The sequence below is a fragment of the Gadus chalcogrammus genome, chromosome 5 (assembly GCF_026213295.1).
Source record: "Gadus chalcogrammus isolate NIFS_2021 chromosome 5, NIFS_Gcha_1.0, whole genome shotgun sequence".
Lineage (NCBI taxonomy): Eukaryota > Metazoa > Chordata > Actinopteri > Gadiformes > Gadidae > Gadus > Gadus chalcogrammus.
In genome coordinates, this window is record NC_079416.1 from 11,476,318 (window position 1) to 11,498,697 (window position 22,380).

The 22,380-nt window shown below is 48.3% G+C and overlaps 1 protein-coding gene across 1 annotated transcript in view; it reads left to right on the forward strand.

Annotated features, from left to right (window-relative positions):
- Nucleotides 1-22,380, forward strand: part of LOC130382111 (ryanodine receptor 3-like) — a gene marked incomplete at its 5' end in the record, with an annotated part of 92,896 nt that overhangs the window by 18,065 nt on the left and 52,451 nt on the right. The window contains 17 exons of the mRNA XM_056589721.1: nucleotides 1,610-1,713; nucleotides 2,376-2,459; nucleotides 2,780-2,939; nucleotides 4,166-4,313; nucleotides 5,062-5,264; nucleotides 6,116-6,290; nucleotides 6,766-6,974; nucleotides 8,052-8,251; nucleotides 10,366-10,432; nucleotides 10,633-10,793; nucleotides 11,875-12,040; nucleotides 13,106-13,192; nucleotides 13,508-13,734; nucleotides 14,382-15,249; nucleotides 16,074-16,274; nucleotides 17,977-18,079; nucleotides 19,353-19,487. Coding sequence (XP_056445696.1) covers nucleotides 1,610-1,713; nucleotides 2,376-2,459; nucleotides 2,780-2,939; nucleotides 4,166-4,313; nucleotides 5,062-5,264; nucleotides 6,116-6,290; nucleotides 6,766-6,974; nucleotides 8,052-8,251; nucleotides 10,366-10,432; nucleotides 10,633-10,793; nucleotides 11,875-12,040; nucleotides 13,106-13,192; nucleotides 13,508-13,734; nucleotides 14,382-15,249; nucleotides 16,074-16,274; nucleotides 17,977-18,079; nucleotides 19,353-19,487 — 3,298 coding nt within the window. The remainder of the gene's footprint in view (nucleotides 1-1,609; nucleotides 1,714-2,375; nucleotides 2,460-2,779; nucleotides 2,940-4,165; nucleotides 4,314-5,061; nucleotides 5,265-6,115; nucleotides 6,291-6,765; nucleotides 6,975-8,051; nucleotides 8,252-10,365; nucleotides 10,433-10,632; nucleotides 10,794-11,874; nucleotides 12,041-13,105; nucleotides 13,193-13,507; nucleotides 13,735-14,381; nucleotides 15,250-16,073; nucleotides 16,275-17,976; nucleotides 18,080-19,352; nucleotides 19,488-22,380) is intronic.

Below are 22,380 nucleotides of genomic sequence, written 5' to 3' on the forward strand. Positions count from 1 at the left end.
TAAATAGTTCCCCAGGCATACAACAAGAATCAAACAAGGACGTCAGTTCAATCAATCCAAAAATTGATACGGAAACCTCTGTTGATAAAGGGAATTTCTTGCAAAAGACCTCAGAGACTCTCTTGGTTTGTTTGATTTTGGCAAACGAAAGCCAAAGTGACCTATTTAGACTAATGTGCAGATTACAATAAAAGTAACAATATGAGGCACAGCTCTTATGTCTATAATACAGATAAACATTACATTGTATGTTTTTCCTTTTCAGACACATATTTAATTTGGGTGCATACCCTTCCCAACTCCCCTCATTGATTTGGTGTGAAGACACGCCGTCTTATAAGCTAGGCTCTGGCTCACTTCTTCATGAAAACACAATTCTGCTCCCACATCATTTCTCGCGCCCCATTTACATTAGCTAAGTGGATCTGACAGCTGTCCAGGCATCGCTGTGACGCTGTGATTTGGTAGAGGGTCAGAGAAGGTGCCGCTTCTAGATGCAGAAATACTACCCTGCTTGAGTAGTTGTCTTTTATGGTGACGAAATGCATTTGTCACCGTAACAAAGGGAAATGACAAACACGATAAATACAGTAAATCGTAAAGTAAACACTGTATAGTTCAGATTCAATTCAGGCTCAGCCTTTTCCTTTTTTCTGCCCAGGCCCAGAACACCACAGGAGATTTCTATCCATAACAGAACCCTTGAGGTTCTTGTACTATTTACAAAAGAGCTGGCTTGTGTTTATTGGAAAATAAACCCACAAAAAACACAACAACTACATTCCTATACACCGTCCTGCATGTTTTCTTGGTTTTAACACACTTGCCCCCTCTTATGAAGGGCACAGCCAAAGGGGTGATTTGAGAGTTAATCTCAACACAGGAATGACGCCCCTTATACTCACTATTCCAGTCACACACACACACACACACACACACACACACACACACACACACACACACACACACACACACACACACACACACACACACACACACACACACACACACACACACATGCACACTCATACACACACACCTCTCCCCTCCTCCTCGCCAAGAAATCATGCTCCTCCGTTCGCCTTGTGCTTTCATAATGTCCTCTAACCTAGACTCGTCCTCTCACCACAAGCAAGTAGAACCTTGTCCTTAAAGCCTACATCTCTTGCCCCCCCCCCCGCGCTGTCCTCTTTCTCTCTCCTCACCCTCCTGTGTGTTCACTCTCCTAACCTTGACTTTGAGATGTGTGAGTCGCTGTTTGTATATATATATATGCCTCATATGTCTATATATGTCTTCTGTGTTGCTTTCATTTGTATTACTTTCCTATAGAGATAAAGTATTATTTTAGATTTGCTTTGAAAGCATCACTGCAGGCAAGGTGGTGAAATAGAGATGGTTCATGTTGATGTTTGTCTTCTCTCTCTCTCTCTCTCTCTCTCTCTCTGTCTCTCTCTCTCTCTCGTTCTCTCTCTCTCTCTCTCTCTCTCTCCCTTTCTCTCCCTCTCTCTCCCTCTCCCTCTCCCTCTCCCTCTCCCTCTCTCTCTCTCTCCCTCTCTCTCTCTCTCTCTCTCTCTCTCTCTCTCTCTCTCTCTCTCTCCCCACTCAGATCAGGGAGGATAACAAGCGTCAGCACCCATGCCTGGTGGATTTCTCGAAGCTGCCTGACACCGAGAAGAACTACAACCTCCAGATGTCGTCGGAAACACTCAAGTATGTCAGGGCTCGCGATGGGCTAGATATTTACGATGAAAGAGTTTGCAGACTTGGTGTTAAAATACGGCCAAACAAGTGACAGCCAATAAAGATGCATCTTGTTTGATTCCTGTCTATTGGAAAGCCGTTGAATGGTTCAGATTGAGAGGAAACAGAAAGAAGGAACGACTGCCCACCGTGTCTCGTTTTTGCTTCCTCAAGCCCTGCACTGTAGCCTCTGTCGGCTGCCAAAGCACGGCTTTAATAATAATAACTTCAATTGATATAGCGCCTTTCATATTATCCAAGGTTGCTTAACAAAAAGAGGAGGGGGAAAAGGGGGGGAGTGGCGAGTTAGGGTTCAGAGGGCTCGGTGAAGAGAATGTTTTGAGGTGCTTTTTGAACTGGGGCAGGGATGGGGCAGAGCGGATGTGCATTGGCGGGCTGTTGAGTGTGGGAGCATTGGCAGAGAGTGCTCCCACACTCTGGGAACATTTCACCTCCCAAATCTGCAGGATGAATCATGCAGACCATTTGAGCCGGTGTGACCCAGAGAAAGGCCAGCTGTCACACCGAAGCGTACACAGTGGACGAGTAATTGTGTTTTGGATCAGAGTTACCGTGAGTCGTATCCTGATACAGATGTACCCCCCCCCCCCCCCCCCCCCCCCCCCCAACAGGACCCTGATGGCGTTAGGGTGCCATGTGCTCCTGGTCCGCCCCGGTGCTGAGGACAGCCTGAAGAAGATCAAACTCCCCAAGAAGTAAGGGTCCCCTCCCTGATTGAACCTCTTCATCCTGAAGGCTGCCCTGCAGCGTTGGCTTGGTGGGCCACTGCATGTCGATTAATCAAACGATAAATAGGGATTCATTGTTTAGTCTACAAAATTTCATAAATATTGGTTACATGAGACCATGCGTTAAAAAGTTGCACACTGTAGGTTTTACAAACAGAAACATAGTTAAATGATCCCTACGAAAGACCCAAAAGTTACCAAAAAGCTCATCTTGACTATCTTAAATTGTTTTCTAAATTGCATAAACAAAATGGTCTTTTGTTACATAAACAACCTGTTCCCTTCAGCTATATGATGTCCAACGGCTACAAGCCAACCCCTCTGGACCTGTCTGACATTAAGCTGACCCCGGGACAAGAGCTTCTGGTGGACAAGCTGGCCGAAAACGCCCACAACGTGTGGGCCAAGGACCGCATCAAGCAGGGATGGACCTACGGTATCCAGCAGGTAGGGAGCAAACCCAACGACGATTTCTGTCTCTGAGAGGGAAACAAGTCCACTAAAGCAGTGTTGATCTCATCAGCAGATTAAGATATGCCCCATTCCCTTGGCTTCTGCATAGGCTCAGCAGTGGGGCTGGGTGTCATAATGATGTAGAGACTGCATCTACCCGGGTTCAATAGGGATTAACTAATGATTGGTAACTCCACAACAAGTTGGTCCACTAGTGGACAATGAATCTGAATCGACTCTGTTGTAGTCCAAGCCTTGAGGGAGAGTGGGAAGTTGGATAGTGTAGTTCATTTAGAGCTGCAGTAGGCCTTCACACTTCGAGCTGCATGAACAATAGCAAACGTACTGACTGACTGTTGAGATATTAGCTTTTTGTGTATGTCCTACAATGCAAGTGTTTCATATGCTGAGGTATGATTGAAATTAGACTCATACACTGAAACTAAAATACATCCCAAATATTTTTTTTATATATTAGATAGCAAACGGTAAGTGTGCTCTTCTTTGGCTTAATCGTTAGCTTAGGCCTGCAGGATGTTTAAGCAAAATATATACCAATTCAAATGAATAATAAACTCATCTTATTAATAACCATGGGACAGCACTGCAGAATCATAAAGAGCGCTCCTTTCAGGCTTGTTTTCTTTGGGAGAAAAATCTTGAATTTTCCGTTTAATGAGGAGAAAATGAAAAAGCATAACCTCTTGCTTCAAGAGATTTCTTACTTAACGTTTGTGCAATTTCAGTTTTATAACAATATATCAGTATTGTAACTTTTTAAAATATAATAATAGATTTAAATCCCATGCACTGAAAAAGCAGTAGTGCTCGGAGCGAGGACTCATACGTGGCGCTGACATTTCTCCGCTGCATGTCGGCCGGCTCCCCCCACTCTGGCACGGGATGTCTTTGCAATAAAGGGCAACAAGCCGTTAAATATTTCATAACGGGGCCGTGTCCATATATTAAGCGCGCCCTGCCAGCCCTGCCTCAGCTAAAGGTCACGGGTGAAAGACAATGTATTAAGAGGAGCAGTAATCGCAACCCACAGACAATTAGCAGCTCAATCAAAGGCTCGGGCAGCCTGGTGGTTCAGCGAACAGGCGGATGTTGGTGAGCTGGCCCCTGTCCGAGCCAACAATTAGCTTGTGTACGACGTTGGAACGAAGTGTGAACGGGGTGGTAAATTGACTGTGTACTCTTGTCGTCTTTCGACGCAGGACGTGAAGAGTAAGCGCAACCCCCGCCTGGTGCCCTACGCCCTGTTGGACGAGCGCACCAAGAAGTCCAATCGGGACAGCCTGCGAGAAGCTATTCGCACTCTGATTGGCTACGGCTACAACATCGAGCCCTCCGACCAGGAGGGAGGTATGCTTTACGGTCTAAATGTACTCTGAGATTTCTGTAGTATTTACGATGCTGACAACGCAAAAAGCGTTTTCCACTGAAGTGAAAATCGAAGTACGTTTTGACACTAATACTCATTGTGCAGATGCATGCTGTAATTGCCAAGTCCACGTATTGCCCACTTATCACTGATTGCAGAGCTCTCATGTTCTCTCCTTCCATTTCCTTAAATTGCCTTTTTGTTTTTAGTAATAATGTCAAGGCTTGTTCTAACGCCAGGCTCTGGATTAAGGCTGGGATACCTGGGTGGGATCCCTCACCCACCTCTTGCCTCTTAAATGTCAGCCTGTGAATCCCAGCCTTGAAGAAAAAATAGCTAAGTAGCTAATCAGCAATGACTCTATATCGTTCATAACACAATTGCCTAAGTCACATTTTGGCAAAATTGTGATATGTAACCTCACTCTACTCTCCTAACGCTGCTGATTCACTCTGCTTCATTGGCTATATCCTAAACCAATCAGAGTGCTTTTACATACCAAAATCACTATCTGCCTGAGTCATCTATTCGACTTTGGGAAATTGACGCAAAATACAAGATGAACCTTAAAATATGTCTTAGGCAATTATGCTATGAGGCTAACTCTACGGCAGTTAGCCAAGTCAAACACAAGCCCACAGCGGTCGGGTGAAGGAACAGAGGGGCTATATCAGCTCTCCACTGGTGTTGTTGTCCTGACCCGTATCCCCCCTCTGCCCCCCTGATCAGGGCACGTGGTGGAGCGGCTGACCATCGACAAAATCCGCTTCTTCCGGGTGGAGCGCACCTACGCCGTGCGCACCGGCAAGTGGTACTTTGAGTTCGAGGCGGTGACGGGCGGAGACATGCGGGTGGGCTGGGCGCGGCCCGACTGCAAACCCGACCTGGAGCTCGGCACCGACGAGCTGGCCTTCGTGTTCGACGGATACCGGGTGAGAGCGACGCGCCCCTCCCCCTCTTCCCCGGTCGTTGGTCATCGTTACCATAGCGATTTTGGGTTTTGATGCATCTGGTTGTGGTGCTGCACAATTTATGACAGCGCACCGGTGATATTTTAAACCCTCCCTAATTAAAATTAGATTTTGATTGAAGAAGGAATTAGGCGGCTCATTAAGCTGCGTAAAGGCACGATGGAGACCTGCAGCGCTCTGCTTCGTGAGCGTGGGGCGGTGGTCTCCTGATATTACATCCCAACAAACATAGATTAGGAATCTGTGTCTCTGCCATGCACCTCTTATGCACTCTGGGTTTAGAGTTGTGCCCTCTGGTGATAGTGTCCTCCATAATACAGTCTGTCTCTTACTACATCTGAATGCCTGGACTCTCCTTACCGATTTTAAAATGTTTTGCCCGTATGTTTGTATGTACGTCAATTACGGCACCCATTGCCATCCTGACCATGCCTTGAAGGAGGGATCCCCCACTCTGCGTATCTTCACAAGAATTCTTCCTTGCTTATTAAGGGTGTTTTTTCTTTCCCTCTGGTGGGCTAGGGTCAGGGGGTGTCATACATATATGGCCTGTTGTGACTTTACCTGTGATTAAGGGCTATTCAAATACAATTTAATTTAATTGAACTGTCCAGTTGACTCTCTCAGAAACAAGCTTGTGAAGCCCTTACATTATTCTCCTTCCTTTTCTGTAGTTGCTCCTATTTTGATTCTATTGATTCTATTCTGAGATTGTCCTCCGCCTCACTTGTGAGTCGCTTCGGATGAAAGCGCTCTGACTCAATTATAATGTGGTGTTAACAGTACGTGTTTCCCTGTGTGTGTGTGCCCAGGGCCACCGCTTGAACATGGGCAGCCGCTTCTTCGGCCGCTCCTGGCGGGCTGGCGACGTGGTGGGCTGCATGATCAACATGGAGGACAAGTCCATGGTCTTCACCCTCAACGGCGAGATCCTCATCACCAACAAGGGCTCCGAGCTCTGCTTCGCCGACTTTGAGACCGAAGACGGTAGGCAGGGCGTGTGTGTGTGCGCGCGCGTGTGTGTGTGTGTTTCTGTCTGGAGGTCCCACAGCGGACAGATGTGAGGTCAAGGCTCTTGCGTGGGAGACAGTGTCGTTGAGTCTGAGCGTGTGAATGAGGGCAGTCAAACACGTGTGGTTTTCACATCTTAACCGGAGAGGATCTTAGCCAGCGTGCTGACAGGCCTGCTGAGGTTGTAACCTAGAAATGCCCTGCTGGGGGAAATTAGTGAAACATAAGTGGCCCCCCATTCCCAAATCACCCTTATTTAATGTGATGCTCGCAAATTGGCTATTTCCACAAAAGGCTAAGGATTGATTTCGAAGCCCCCTGCTATGTGTGTGTGTGTATGTGTGCGAGTGTCTGGGTATGTGTGTGAGTCTGTATGTGTGTCTTATTCATCTCAGCTCCCCCGTATCTATCTGACTGTTCTCTCCTGCCCTGGTCTCGGGCTCACCCCCAGGATTCATCCCCGTGTGCAGCCTGGGTCTGGCCCAGGTGGGGCGCATCAACCTGGGCAAGGAGGCCAGCTCCTTCAGGTACTACACCATGTGTGGCCTCCAGGAGGGATTTGAACCCTTCGCCGTCAACATGAACAGGGAGGTGACCATGTGGTTCAGCAAGCGCCTGCCCACCTTCGTCAACGTGCCCAAGGACCACAATCACCTCATGGTGAGTCGGGGTTCGGCCCCGTGTTGAAGGGGAGGTGAACTGTGGATTTGAGTAAAATTGAACACAGAAATTGTTATGGATGCATTGGATAGTCAACTGGAGTCATTGTTATTCCCTTGCCTCAAGGCCTGATTCCACCGGACGCGTTACAGCAGCGTTACGGCTGCGGCATGTCTTGGCCGCGGTCACCGCAGCAGATAGGTTCAACTCTAATCAATGAGACCATTTCCACCGGGCGCGGCTACGGAACGTCTCAGCAGCGTCCCAGGAGCGGCTCGCCATGCCGCAGCGCTATCATTCCGTAGCATGTCTATTTTTGCCGCAAGCCGTTGCTGAACCGCGTCAATTTCAACAGAGCAGATCGAGCAGGGCAGGAAGTGAAAAAGTAAAAGCCATAGAGCATCCGGTCAAAATAAAACACAATACTCAGCTCATGTAGCCTATCACAACTTCACATCAACATTATTACGTCATGACCGGTGGCACCAGGTCAGCAGTCAATCAATCAAAGGGTCTCAAATCATCCTTTTTATAAGGACAATGTCAGAAAGGACAAAGCCTGGCATTTAATTGCAGTAGTTTTGGGAGTGGAAGGTGAGTACATTAGGTTTAGGATTTTCGCGTGATCTCGTGATCTCGCGTGAATACGGCTGGCTCGCAAGGCAGCGTTGCGCTGCCGTAACGCGCCCGGTGGAAATGCAAGCAGGGCAAAGTCGCAGCCGTTCCGTGCCGCAGCCGTAACGCGGCCGTAACGCGTCCGGTGGAATCCCCGGGTTAGGGGGCGCTCTAAGCCACCTGTTAAGTGTAACTTATAGCATTGTTTGAGTGCTAGTAAATCTGAGAAAGAAAAATAAATAGAAATGGATGTCAATGTCTCGACTTGCCTTCTCGTGTCACTGCGTTAACAAGTTTGTACATAATATAATTTTTCTCTAACATCAAAATAGAACTTTAGACGTTATTTGGGGGTTTAAGGACCCTTAACGTTAAGGACCAACACGTTAAACAGGGTTCAGGGTTTGTAGTCCAACTAAAAGATGCAACAACGTCTGTATCTGGGGGTTTTCCCTGGGGCAGATCACAAGGATCGACGGCACGGTCGACAGCCCCCCCTGTCTGAAGGTGACCCACAAAACCTTTGGCACCCAGAACAGCAACGCCGACATGGTGTTCTGCCGGCTCAGCATGCCCGTGGAGCTCCACTCCCTCTTCAAGACCAGCGCCGTGGCCGACATGAACGGGGTCCACGAGGAGGAGACCCTCAAAGTCAAGCACAGGTCTGGACTGCCGTGGAACACACACACACACACACAGTCACGCACTCATACAGTCACGCACTCATGCATACACACACACACACACACACACACACACACACACACACACACACACACACACACACACACACACACACACACACACACACACGTGCACACACACACACACACGTGCACACACACACACACTCATGCACACACACACACACACACACACATGCACGCACACACACGCAAACACACACGACATCACACACACACACACACTCATGTACACACATGCACACACACGCACACACGCACATACAGACACACAGACTCATGCACATACACACACCCGCAAACACACACGGCACCACACACAAACACATACCCCCCTCAAAAGACAACCTATGCGATTGTGCGTGCACCGACCGATGTTCGATTCCCACCTGTGGTCCTATGCAACAGTGCCTCCTCTGTGGTCTTTCCACCCACCCCCTTGTCCGTCTCCCCTGTCCTGTACGTTGTGCAGCAGACAGACATTCAAGATAACTATAACAACACACTAAATGTATTGCTACAGTCCTGGGCCCCGTTTCCCGATAACGATGGATCTTCGCTCGTACGATCATTCTCCCGATGGATCTTGCGATCCATCGATAATTTCTTTGGAGCGTTTCCCGAAACTCCTCTTAACGTGAACGCGCATTCGCTGCACTCACGACGTCGTAGGATTGTAACTGTCTACTGACACGGTGCTGAAATGGGCTCCGTAGGAGGGGGAGACGCAGGAATGTCGCAGGAAAATTGTGTTAAAAAGGGTTAAAATATATCCCCATCAAGGACAACAGCAGAGTAGCCTACGAAAAAAATAGACTGCAATTATATGAATGCTAAAGACATTAAAACACAATTGATTAGGCTGAAACCGACATATATCAGTCCTAATCCTGAATGCACTGTGCGTTTCACGGCATTTTCCCCCCTGAAATAATTCCATATGACAAAAAATTAAAAATAGCTTGTGTGACAACTACATTTATCTTAATGGGCTGATTTCTGAAACATGCTTTGCAAAGAGAGCCGACTTAATCTGATTCCGCATAAGGGTTTCCTTGATTGATAATTTGATTGGCTATAAAAGCCCCTCCGGAAATAGGGTAAGGTATGTATTGATGAGGAATACAACGATGCCCACCGTCTGGCCCGGTGCATCGTTGAGTGCACGATCGGGAGGTGGAAGTTGCGCTTTAGATGCCTTCACAGGTCAGGCGGAGGGCTCCAGTTTTCGCCGGCCAAGTCATGCGCCGTGATATGTGTGACGGCTATGTTGCACAACATTGCAGCTAAGGCTGGGGTGGCATTGCTTGAACCGGAGGACGCTGAGGACGATGACGACGAGGAAGATCGGTGTGAGGACGGCCTCCCTCATAACTACGCGGCTGGTTTTCATGCGCGTCGAAGAGTGATTGAGACTTTTTTTTAACCCCCTCCACCCTCCCACATGTCACTAAACATTCCCGTCAACGTGACCAATCCCCACCATATCCCAGCCTTTTGCCTGCTCCTTTGCTTGGTTTTTATAATTTATTCTATTTCTTTATTTTTAATTTTTTTTTTTTAATTTTATTTTTTTTTTTACATTATTTTATGCTACGTTTTATGAGTAGCCTATGTCAGTCTGCACAAATCCCCCCACTTTCTCTCACACATTTTGAGTGCCCTGCCTGCGCAAACATTTTCTGGACTGTCCCGTTTTATTTTGGCCATTTTAACATCTTTGTTAATAAATTAATTCATAATCTTTATTAATTACCAAACTAAGAACATAAAGGCGCAATGCGTTTTAATAAAACGCATCCAATAGACGGAATGTCCGATGGTGTCGCCACTGAGGCTATAGCTGACGATGCTCTTAGCGTCCTACGAGTACCTAAGAGCACCCCTGGAGTACTCGTTAGCTACGAGCGTTTTCAAGACGTTCGTTCCCCACGATGTTTTCGGGAAACGCGGTGAAAACTCTACGATGCCCTTTCGACGCACTTCACGATCCACTTAGGCTAACGACGCTTTCGGGAAACGGGGCCCTGATCCTTGGTCCTGATGACTGTGTTTTTTCTGTGTTACCATAGATACCCACTGAGGGCTGTGAAGCACGGGGAAGAAGCCAGAAGAGTGGACTACAGCAGCATCACCACGGTATTAAGTCCAGCGTTCAATTCCTCATTTAATATGTGTTTTTATCTCCTGCCTCCCTGTTGACGTTATACTGTGTGTGTGTTTGTGTGTGTTTATGTGTGAGTGTGTTTGAGTGAGTTTGTGTGTTTGATGTATTTGTGTGTGTGTGTATGTGTCTGCGTGTGTGCGTGTGTGTGTATGGATGCCTGTGTCTCCTCCAGTACTACCACTCGGTACGTGTGTTCGCCGGTCAGGAGCCTGCGGGCGTGTGGGTGGGCTGGGTGACCCCAGACTACCATTACTTCAGCAACAACTACAACCTCAGCAAGAACCGCACGGTGACGGTAACCCTGGGCGACGAGCGTGGGCGGGTCCACGAGACGTGAGTCCATCTTTTGAGCGGAAATTCAAATGACCTCTCCTCAATGTCAACATCGGAGAAGACTTAGGAGAGACAAACATTGTATCTCTCTTGTTGATGTTGTTCTTCGCACCTTTGGTCTTCTTCCATTCACACCTTTAGCCGCACGGGCCAAACCGCGCTGCTACGCGCATCCAAGTTTAAACCTGCCAACCTTTGTCTCTCCGGGGTTGCAGCGTGTATGAAATGCATCGCCATGCACACAGAGTACAGCGAGTTCTCAACATTTTAGTTTGTTATTGTCGTCTTTTCTATAACCTTTGAAAGCCGATTCAAGAAGGGTAATGGAGGTTTGGATAGAAGCGCTACACACTGATGTTAGTTGACAATTCCCTTGAAAAGCAGAACTGCTCATTGAATTATGATTTATTTAGATTTGTCTTGGTCTGAGGACTGAATTATGGATAATATTTCACACCATTAAATCGCTGATGTTGATATTCAACACTTGGAATAGGAATAGCAATTGGAATATCAAGGACATCCTGTGTCCTTGATATTTGGAAGGAATGTGTGTGAAACCGTGTCCAATGTGTAAACAAGACTAATCGCTCTAATCGGCTCTTAATGAGCTATTGAGATTAGGAAGCAAAACAGGGTGAATATTGAATGTCAAACTGAATGCTCACCATTTCTCATGAGAAGCGCATCATCAGTTAAAGTCCAGCCAGCCCTCTATAGTATATTGGAAAAAAGACTAAAGGCTGCTCTTGTGTTTTGATGGCCATGTTTGATATCGTTAGCCTTATAGCATAATTGCCTCAGTCGTATTTTGGCCAAATCTAATGCTGGTGATTCACTCTGTCTCATTGACTGTATCCTAAGCCGATCAGATTCCTTTTAAATTCCATAAGCACTATCTTTCTAAGTCGTCTATTTGATTTAGGCATTTTTGATGCTAAATACAAGATGAACCTTAAAATATGATTTCGCAAATTATGCTGTGATGCTTACAATATTCGATGGTGTTTCTAATGTTGATATTGTTGTAACCTTCGACCCCTGTTCTTCTCCCCCTGGTCTCCTGGCGTGGCGGCGGCAGGGTGAGGCGTAGTAACTGCTACATGGTGTGGGCCGGGGAGGTGAATAGTGGCTCCCACTCCTCCAGCAGCAGCAACGTGGACCTGGAGGTGGGCTGCCTGATCGACCTGGCCACCGGCCTGCTGTCCTTCACCGTCAACGGCAAGGAGATCGCCACCTCCTACCAGGTAGTACCCCCACGCACGTCCCCTGCTGCTACTTCTGGTGGGGGGGGGGGGGGGGGGTTGGGCCCTTGAGGACTGTCGTTCATCCATTCATCCAGCCGGCCGCTTTGTGATCCAATCATCTTTCATCCCTCCATTCTTTCAATTATCCATCATCCATTTATACCGTCATGCATCCACCCATCCATTCATCACTTTATCCGTTCATCACTTCATCCAGCCATTATTCCAATCAACCACCCATTAATCACTTAATCCATTCATCACTTAATCCATTCATCACTGCATCCATTAATCACTTCACCCATTCATAACTCCATAACTCCATCACTTCATCCACCCATACATCCTATCCATCCCTCGGCTTGCTCTACAGATAGTTGGTCTCCATTCTTCTTCGGTTTAATGATGCGCTTTTCATGTGACTGTGCTATTTAAAACCCCAGCCTTGTGACGTGTGTAATGACGAGTTAAACGCCTGCCTGCACAAACGTTGTTCCCTGACACCCTAAGAACCACCATTTCTCAGGAAGACGCTGGTTAATGCAATGTTCCGGTATCCACTGCCTCACAGACCCAGTGACACCAAGTCACAGAGCCTCTGAGTCATCCGGCTGCACACACACACACACGCAGATATGTCACACACACACACACACACACACACACACACACACACACACACACACACACACACACACACACACACACACACACACACACACACACACACACACACACACACACACACACACGCAGACATGTCACACACACACGTACACACAAACACACACTCGTGTGCGCACACAAATACACACACATACACATACACAAACTCATGCTCACAAACACACACACACACACACACAGACTCCTGCACAGACACACAGGCTTACATACACAGACACACGGAAACACACACAGCATCACACACCCATCCGCACACACAAACACACTGTTGATCATTTCTTCTAGCCAAGCCACTTCCTATAAGTCATGCTCTCTTGCTGTTCCATGTGCTCCCGTCCGCTGGGCGACACCCACTCACCGCTCCCCTCTGCTGTGTAGGTGGAACCCAACACCAAGCTCTTCCCTGCTGTGTTTGTGCGACCCACCAGCGCCAACCTCTTCCAGTTTGAGCTGACTAAAATCAAGGTACGGGCCCCTGACCGGCATTCACTGAGGCCCCTGTTTACCGCGGCCACCGTCTTTTGTAAAAAAAAGAAACCTTATTTTTCTACGGACCACATTTATTAATAGAAATAATCAACGTGCTACCTTGGATGGATGAGTAATTTTCCAATGAATCCTTTTGTAAAGAAGCACTCTCAGTAGTGAGAGGGCAGGCCACATAGGTTATGTTAACCCTCTCCAAATGGAAGCTCCATTCAACTTTCCATTCCATTTCCTATTCCCATTCAACGCACTCACCACTCACCACTCTGTTTCCTCTGTCCCTCCTGCTCCCAGAACACCATGCCCCTGTCGTCGGCCATCTTTAAGAGCGAGCACAAGAACCCGGTGTCGCAGTGCCCTCCGCGGCTGGACGTGCAGTCCATCAGCGCCGTGCTGTGGAGCCGCATGCCCAACAGCTTCCTGAAGGTGGAGACGGGCCGGGTGAGCGAGAGGCACGGCTGGATGGTCCAGTGTGTGGAGCCCCTGCAGATGCTGGCCGTGCACATACCCGAGGAGAACAGGTGTGTGTGTGTGTCTGTGTCTGTGTGTGTGTGTCTGTGTGTGTGTGTGTGTGTGTGTGTGTGTGTGTGTGTGTGTGTGTGGTCTGTGGGTGCTCGCCTGCTGTGCTCTGTATTTCACATTTATGTCGTTTATTTTGTGTGTTTTGTTGCAGTGTCTTAATGTAAATAAGCAGATTATAAAACGTCTGCACACACGCACGCAAAGAACACAGTAACGCACACACACAGACTATCTGTATATGTGTGATGCCCTCTGTGTTTTTTTTTTTTTTACACACTTACATTTGCATATTGACTAATGAACACTGTGCACACATTAACACGCCGACACGCATCGACAACACATTTCGTTTGAATATGAATGGCAAACAATTGGAATATTTTTTCACTGTAGATGGAGCTCAATCGGATCACAGCTATTAGCATTAACACCCCAAATGGTTCCACACCATTTAGCCTTCCCCTCGCTTATCTTAAAAAAAAAAAGATAAATAATAAATAAAACAAGAAATATTAACATAATATATATATATAAATAAAACATGTAATAATAAAAATATATATCAAATAAATATACATTTAACAAATATAATATTGAGAAAATAAAACAATAACCCCCCCGAATCGCCCCCCCCCCCCCGCCACAGGTGTGTGGATATCATGGAGCTGTCTGAGCAGCAGGACATGCAGCAGTTCCACTACCACACGCTGAAGCTCTACTGCGCCCTGTGCGCGCTGGGCAACACGCGCGTGGCCCACGCCCTCTGCGGCCACCTGGACCAGTCGCAGCTGCTCTACATCATCGACAACAAGTACCTGTCGGGCATGCTGCGCGAGGGCTTCTACAGCGTGCTCATCAGCATCCACCTGGAGACGGCGCGCGAGGCCCGCCTCATGATGAACAACGAGTTCATCATCCCCGTCACCCCCGAGACGCGCTCCATCCGCCTCTTCTCGGACGCCTCCAAGCGCCACCTGCCGCCCGGCGTGGGCCTCAGCACCTCGCTCAAGCCCCGCCTCAACTTTGCGCCGCCGTGCTTCGTGGGCAGCAAGCGGGAGCAGCACCTGTACAGCCCCCAGATCCCGCTGGACGCGCTGAAGGAGAAGGCCATCAGCATGCTGACGGAGGCCGTGCAGGGCGGGGGCCACCACATCCGGGACCCCGTGGGGGGCAGCGTGCAGTACCAGTTTGTGCCCATCCTGAGGCTGATCAGCACCCTGCTGACCATGGGGGTGCTGGCCAGCGGCGACGTGCACAAGATCCTTCTGCTCATCGACCCCGCCGTGTTCGGGGAGCCGGGGGCGGAGCGGGAAGCCGCCGCCGCCGCCGCTGCCGCTGCCGCCGCGGAGGCCGCCGCCGCCGACACCGCCGCCGTCCTGCCTGCGGAGAAGGAGGGGCTTAAAGGGGAGGAGGGGAAGGCTGTGGAGGCCGGAGAGGAGGAGGCGGGGAAGGACGGGAGGCAGCCGATGAAAGGGCTGCTGGAGAAGAGGCTGCCGGAGCCGGTGAAGCGGCAGGTAATGGACGCACACGTTTTGTACAATAGTTGCATTCAACATTGGATATGCGACCCAAACAGTGCAAGAATCATTCATCAAATGAATCCGATGGGAAAAGCAACTGGTTTTATTCACTGTTGGCTAATTTGAGGTTAATTTGAATGTTAAACAACGATAATTAAGTCATTATTGATTTAACAGTTTTATTGTATTCTGGTTTTGAGCAGCAGTAGTAATAGTGGTAATAGTAAAAGTAGAAGCAAACATAATATAAGGCCATAAGAAATGGCCTGTGAAGCTCTTATGAATGACTTTACGTGTAGTTGACTTGACTTGACCAGTAGCAGTAAAATTAGTAGTACAAATGTATGATATGCCGTGCGCATGTGTGTACGTGTACATTTTCCCCTGTGTGCGCGTGTTATGATGCGCGTGTACGTGTACGTTTGCCTATGTGTGCGTTTTCCTGCATGTGTGTGTGTGTGCATTTGCACCTGTGCGTGCATGTACGGGTTTATTTGACCCTGTGTGTGCGTGTTTATGGATACGTGTGCATTTGCCCCTGTGTGTGTGGATGCACGTGTGCATTTGCCCCTGTTTTCATGTGTTCATGCATGCGTGTTTGCCTCCCTATGTTTGCATGTCATGATGCGTGTTTTTGTGTGCCTAAACCCCTATGTGTGCGTGTTATGATGCGTGTGTACGTGTTATGATGCGTGTGTAGCTGTTATGATGCGTGTGTACGTGTTATGATGCGGGTGTACGTGTTATGATGCGTGTGTACGTGTTATGATGCGTGTGTACGTGTTATGATGCGTGTGTACGTGTGTGCCCCACGGCAGATCTGCGAGCTGCTCCACTACTTCTGCGACTGCGAGCTGAAGCACCGCATCGAGGCCATCGCCTCCTTCTCCGACCACTTTGTCTCCAAGCTGCAGCACAACCAGAAGTTCCGCTACAACGAGCTGATGCTGGCGCTCAACATGTCCGCCGCCGTCACCGCCAGGAAGACCAAAGAGTTCCGCTCGCCCCCGCAGGAGCAGGTGAGACGGCGGCGTGGCAGAGAGCAGCAGATGCATGGTTTGGCGGTGTACACAAAGCAGCAGGAGGGGGGGGGGGAAACGGCAGATGAATCGGGTGCTCAACGCTAACAAACGATTGGATTCCACCGAGGAGCAATGTGGGCACAGCATTTACTCACAACTCAATTCCCCGGAATATCAATCGAGAACCAGGGAAATGGGTCTTAACTTAAATCAAAAGTGGAAGCACAATATCGTCTGTTGTGGCTCTCATGCAAATGTTCTCAAAGGCAGAACTGCAGCTAAAGTTAAAAGTAATTGTTTCTCTTAAATCCCAATTTCACTGCGGTGAGTGATTGAATGTCCAAAGCGGGACTGCCGCCCGTGTCTTTTAGGTAATGCGGAAGATTAAGGATCGCCCTGATTCGTCCCCGTAGTAGAATCACGGCGCGAGAAGGACAAAGGCTAGCAGTTTTGGCCCATGAGCTGTCCCCATCCCATAACTCAGTGAAGGCCTGTGTTTTTGAACCCATGCCCAGTTCTTCTCCCGCCTCACCGTGGCAACTGAGACCAAACATCTGCTGCAGTTAACCTCATTACGGCCGTCCAACCTATAGTGCCGACTCTGGTTGTCACGTCAACATACACAATGATGGAATGGAGGGAGATCAGGCCAGGAGGGGGGTGGGAGGGGGGGGGAGAGAGAGAGAGAGACAAAGAGCAAGAGAGAGATACATTTACTGAAGCCCTTTAGGTCATGATGAACACTATTGCTACTCTCTTTCTTTCTCTCTCACTCTATCTATATATCTATATATATATATATATATATATATATACATCCTCTCTCCTTCTCTCCCTCTGTCCCTCTCTTCCTCTCTCCCTCCCTCCCTCTGTCCCTCTTAACACACACACACTAGGACATGCACAGAAAAACCTCTAATGCATACACACAAATGGAAGCATGGGGCCTCAATACCTTTAAATGGTGCAACAGTGTGAAGGGCTTAGTGGAGATATATTTGAAGTCACTTTGGTCATTTTCCACATACATGGGTCATTGGTTTCCCACCCCTTTAACTTCCCTCGGGTTTTGCGTCATTTTCTTTGCTCATTTAAGTTTGCACATACCGCCACTCGCCCAGAACAAATCTGAGTGGGCTTTTGTCAATCTCTGTCTTTATCTCGCTAAGTGTTCCCCAAAGCCTTCCCCGTGTGTATGTTTGTGTGTGCGTGTATGCGTGTGAGAGCAAGCGTTTGTGTAAATAAATCCTGATATTCCATCTTTGGCAAACACACAAACATTCAGAGGTTTACACACACACACTACCCACACACACGCGCGCCTGGAGGGTCTCATCTGGTGATGAAGTGGGGTGGTTCACAGCCACTGTACTGATGTAACGGCGTGTCATGGAGGCCTTGAGTCACCCAGGGTGACGGGCTCCACCAGAGCTGTGTGTCTCTGCTGCTGGTATAGTGACACTGCCTAACCTCTCTATACATCCCAATGTGTTGCGTAATATATGTTTTATTATGATATAATATCATCCATAACAATGGCTTTTGTATTTTTTGTGTGGTCTGGACGTGATTGGTTTGTATACGTGTGGAAATGTGGGTGCACGTGTGGTCTTGTGTGGTCTTTGTGTGTGCATGTGCGTTTGAGTCCTTGTGTGTGTGTTTGATTTTGTGTGTGTATGTGTGTGTGTGTGTGTCTCAGATCAACATGCTGCTGAACTTCAGCACGGGGGATGATTGCCCATGTCCGGAGGAGATCCAGGAGGAGCTGTATGACTTCCACAATGAGCTCCGCCTCCACTGCGGTGAGCCAATCAGATCACATCACATGGCCCTCGGCCCTCCTCCCTGGCTGGAGTCGCCCAATGAGACCAGAGCTCATGGCCCAGGGCCCTCCTCCCTGGCTGGAGTCGCCCAATGAGACCAGAGCTCATGGCCCAGGGCCCTCCTCCCTGGCTGGAGTCGCCCAATGAGACCAGAGCTCATGGCCCAGGGCCCTCCTCCCTGGCTGGAGTCGCCCAATGAGACCAGAGCTCATGGCCCAGGACCCTCCTCCCTGGCTGGAGTCGCCCAATGAGACCAGAGCTCATGACCCAGGGCCCTCCTCCCTGGCTGGAGTTGCCCAATGCTTGGTTACCAAACTAAGACTCTAAGTTAGTCTCATGGTCTCATGGTCAGGTCTGAGGAGGAGTCGAGCTGGTTTAATCAGTACTCCTACGTAGAATGAATGATTGCAAAATAGAGGCGCACTCCAATGCTGTTTTTGTCCTGCTTTGTTTATCAGTGGGAGCAGCTGCAAATTAAATTATGAAATACCGTGAATGACGTCTTGGCCAACAGCTGTGTGATATGATTTGTGTGTCTTTTAATGTGCGCCCCATCAAAGGGTTTGAGTGTTTTCACTCTCAATTAAGTGCAGGGGAAATAGTAACGACTCCTTGCGGTCGTTTTTGTCAGGCCCTTTGATTTCGGTGACAGGATAGTGTTTGTGTGTGTGTGTGCATAGTATGTGTGTGTGCGTACATGCTTGTTTGTGTGTGTGTGTGTGTGTGTGTGCGTCCCTCTGAGGTGTGGGGTGTTGGGTGCCGCTGCAGATGGGCCAGACGCCCTGATGTTTGGATAAATAATTGAATGGCTGGAGTCCCTGCGGCTGAACAGAGATACGACCGCTCTCTCCGCTTGGCCCTCATCTGCTCCGGCGCCCCGCAGAGCACCGACTAGAAGAGATGGATTCATATATAAATATATATATGATCGTACATAAACTATATAGACGTATAAAGTCATATCCAACGCAAGGCTGTTACTGTCTGCAGTTGTTTATCGTTTTTAATAAGATTGTCCCTGTTGTATGTGCTTGTTTCTTCTGTGTGTTTGTGTGTGTATATGTGTGTGTGCGTGTGTGTGTTTGTTTGTGTGCGTGTGTGTGTGTGTGTGCGTGTGTTTGTATGTGAACTCATTTGTTTGTGCTGTATGTGTTGGTTGTTTGTGCGCGTGGGTGTGCGTATGTGTTTGTTCGTGCACTTTTGTCTGCGTGTGTATGTGTGTGCGTGAACGTGTGTGTTTCTGTGCATAAAGGAATCCCGATGGAGGAAGAGGAAGAGGCGCTGGATACGTCCATTAAAGGTCGCCTTCTGGCCCTCGTTCAGAAAATCAAAGGGCAGCAGCAGAAGGCAGAGAAGGAGCCGGCGGAGATGCAGGAAACGGCACCATGTAAGGAGCTGCCGATAATGGCTTAGAATTCATGCTAGTGCTACTGTTAGCTAGCAATGAAATGTATGTACGTGTATGTTTCTGAGTATTATTGTTTGCATTATGCATGCTTGTTAATACTAAGGATAAACACCATAGAATACGGCGTGGAAATTAAATGAAAGCTTATAACCAAAGCATTTATTTTAATACCCGTCGTTCTTTTTTCCTCTTAACCTGACCTGCTGGGAAATTAGCTCTAATTTGTCCCCAGGGACCTGATTAGTTATGTTTTCTGATTCCCTTAACACAACAGTGAAAGTGTTCATAGTTGTACTGAAGCTGGGCTAGTGAATGTAGCAGCACTGGGTCGCGTTAAAGTGGTAATCCCAGACCCTTCTGGGAGGCGTCTGGCAATTTCAGCTCTGAGAGAAAGCTGCCCTCGTTGCCACCTACTCTCCTCCTCATCCCCTGTTATCCTTCACTACATGTTGGCAGTTGAAGCCCTTTCACTGGCCTCCTCTCTCTCGCTCTCGCTCTGTCTCTGTCTCTGTCCCTCTCTCTCTCTCTCTCTCTCTCTCTGTCTCTGTCTCTGTCTCTGTCTCTGTCCCTCTCTCTCTCTCTCTCTCTCTCTCTCTGTCCCTCTCTCTGTCTCTCTCTCTGTCTCTCCCCCTTCCTCCCGCCCTCTGGAGGAGCCCGATCTGGACAAGGTGCAGTGCAGTCGAATTAAAACCAAGCTCTCTCTCTCTCTCTCTCTCTCTCTCTCTCTCTCTCTCTCTCTCTCTCTCTCTCTCTCTCTCTCTCTCTCTCTCTCTCTTAGGGCGCACTTACACTAAGCCATCTGTACCGTGCCCAAGTCCGTTTCACACCTGTACCGTGCTCAAGTCTAGATCGTTTGGCAAGTGTGAGCACGCCAACCGTACTCAAGTCCACTTCAATTCCTTGGCCTGAGCACACTTGGGAGAGGTGTGCTCAGGCCACGGTACAGATGCCAATGAGCGACACGCGCACAAGCACGGCTACGCAACCTGAGCTGGATGACGTATAGTCCATGCGACCCTTCTTTCCCATTAAACAATTAAACATGATGGCTAGCGGGCTGCGGTTCACGTTGGTGCGATAGTGAAGTTGAGTTTTTGATCAAAAATACCCCGTTTGTCACGGCACGGGCTTTCTTTGTTCACTCGAAAAGGCGAGGCTGCGCACGGAGTCTAGACCTCTTTAGAATAATTTGCACACTCCCGAATGTTTTTATTTTTTTATGAATGAAGACACCCGCATGCAAGAATAAGTTCACGTCTGAGTGTAGGCTACAAACGCAACTAACTATTTACAAGTGCAAAAACATATTCTTTATTTTACTGACCACTTGTTTTTTATCCCGTCAAAAGCCTCGTAAGGACAGTTCCTCTGCGTCTCTCTCGTAGATCGCACCATCTTTCACGTTTTTCTTTTTAGGGCTGAATGATTAATGGAATTCAAATCGAAATCGCGATGCAATAGAACGCGATATGCAAATCGCAAAGGCTGCGATTAAAATAAAAAAATATTTATTTAAAAAAAATTATATTACAATTCAATAGTTAAATAAAGAAGTTTATAATATAAATTAATCTCAACACATCGGCCTGGCTTAAAGGACAGAGCAGTTTTTATGTTGACTGCTTCCAATGTTGTGTAGGTCACACTAAAGAATGATTTTTTTTTTTTTTTGTGAATAATACACAACATAAGGAACTTAATAAATTATAAAAAATTGAGTTGAACCCCACTGCACATAAACACACAGTCACACTCTCAAAGACACACACACAGAGACACACACACCCACATGTGTGTGTGTGTGTGTGTGTGTGTGTGTGTGTGTGTGTGTGTGTGTGTGTGTGTGTGTGTGTGTGTGTGTGTGTGTGTGTGTGTGTGTGTGTGTGTGTGTGTGTGTGTGTGCCGGCGCCACGGTGAGACACGGCTAAGGAGGCGTGTTCCAGGTCAGGCTGACAGGAGAGAGCGGAGCGCAATAAGCACCGAGGCGCTAGACCCTCCAGATCCTCCACCTGATTAGACTCGAGGCTCCGGGGCCCCCGGGGAACACACGCGCGGCGGCACACGCACACACCCGGATGAAGCAGAGAGGAGATTCTCATTAACAAACAGATGGCGGTAACGCCGAGGTGATGCGGCCAGACGCCGCTCGGTTCACGCTCAAGTGCCGCTCACCGCGAGCGCCAGGACGGATGTCATTGATCCGCATATCATTAGCCTCATGGTATAATGGCCGAAGTCATGTTCTACGGTTGTTCTCGTATTTAGCATCAAAAAGGTGATTATGGAATGTAAAAAGCACTCTGATTGGCTGAGGATATAGCCAATGAGGCACTGTGTGGATCAGCGGCGTTAGGAGAGTAGAGATAGATTAGATATCACAATTCTGCCAAAATAGTATTTAGGCAATTACGTTATGATGCTACCGATATACAAATGATGTGACGTCTGTCGCCAAGGCAGGCCCTACCTTCTCCTGACCTCGAGTTTAGATGGCGACTGCAATTTACGTGCCGCAGGCCAGCGGACCTCCTCTGTCCTCCACACACACACTATGTGACCAGAGACCGGTCGCAAGAATAAGCGGCCATTCGATGACCATGACGGACAGAGTGGTGTTTAGAGGCTCCATTTAGAAAAGCGCCCAATCGAAAAAACCTCACCTTTTTCAAAAGGGCACTCAGAGGCATGCCAAAAATACCTCTCCGCCGCCACACTGAATCCACACATCGTCCCATCTCTCTCCACTGTCTTATTGTCTTCTGTTCCCTTCTTGGAGGCGTGCGATGCAGGCAGCAGGTATAGCAGGAGATCCTTTTCAGGTGTGCATTCTGATGGCTGAGGTGCATGCTGGAAGAGGGGCGAGGGGGGGGGG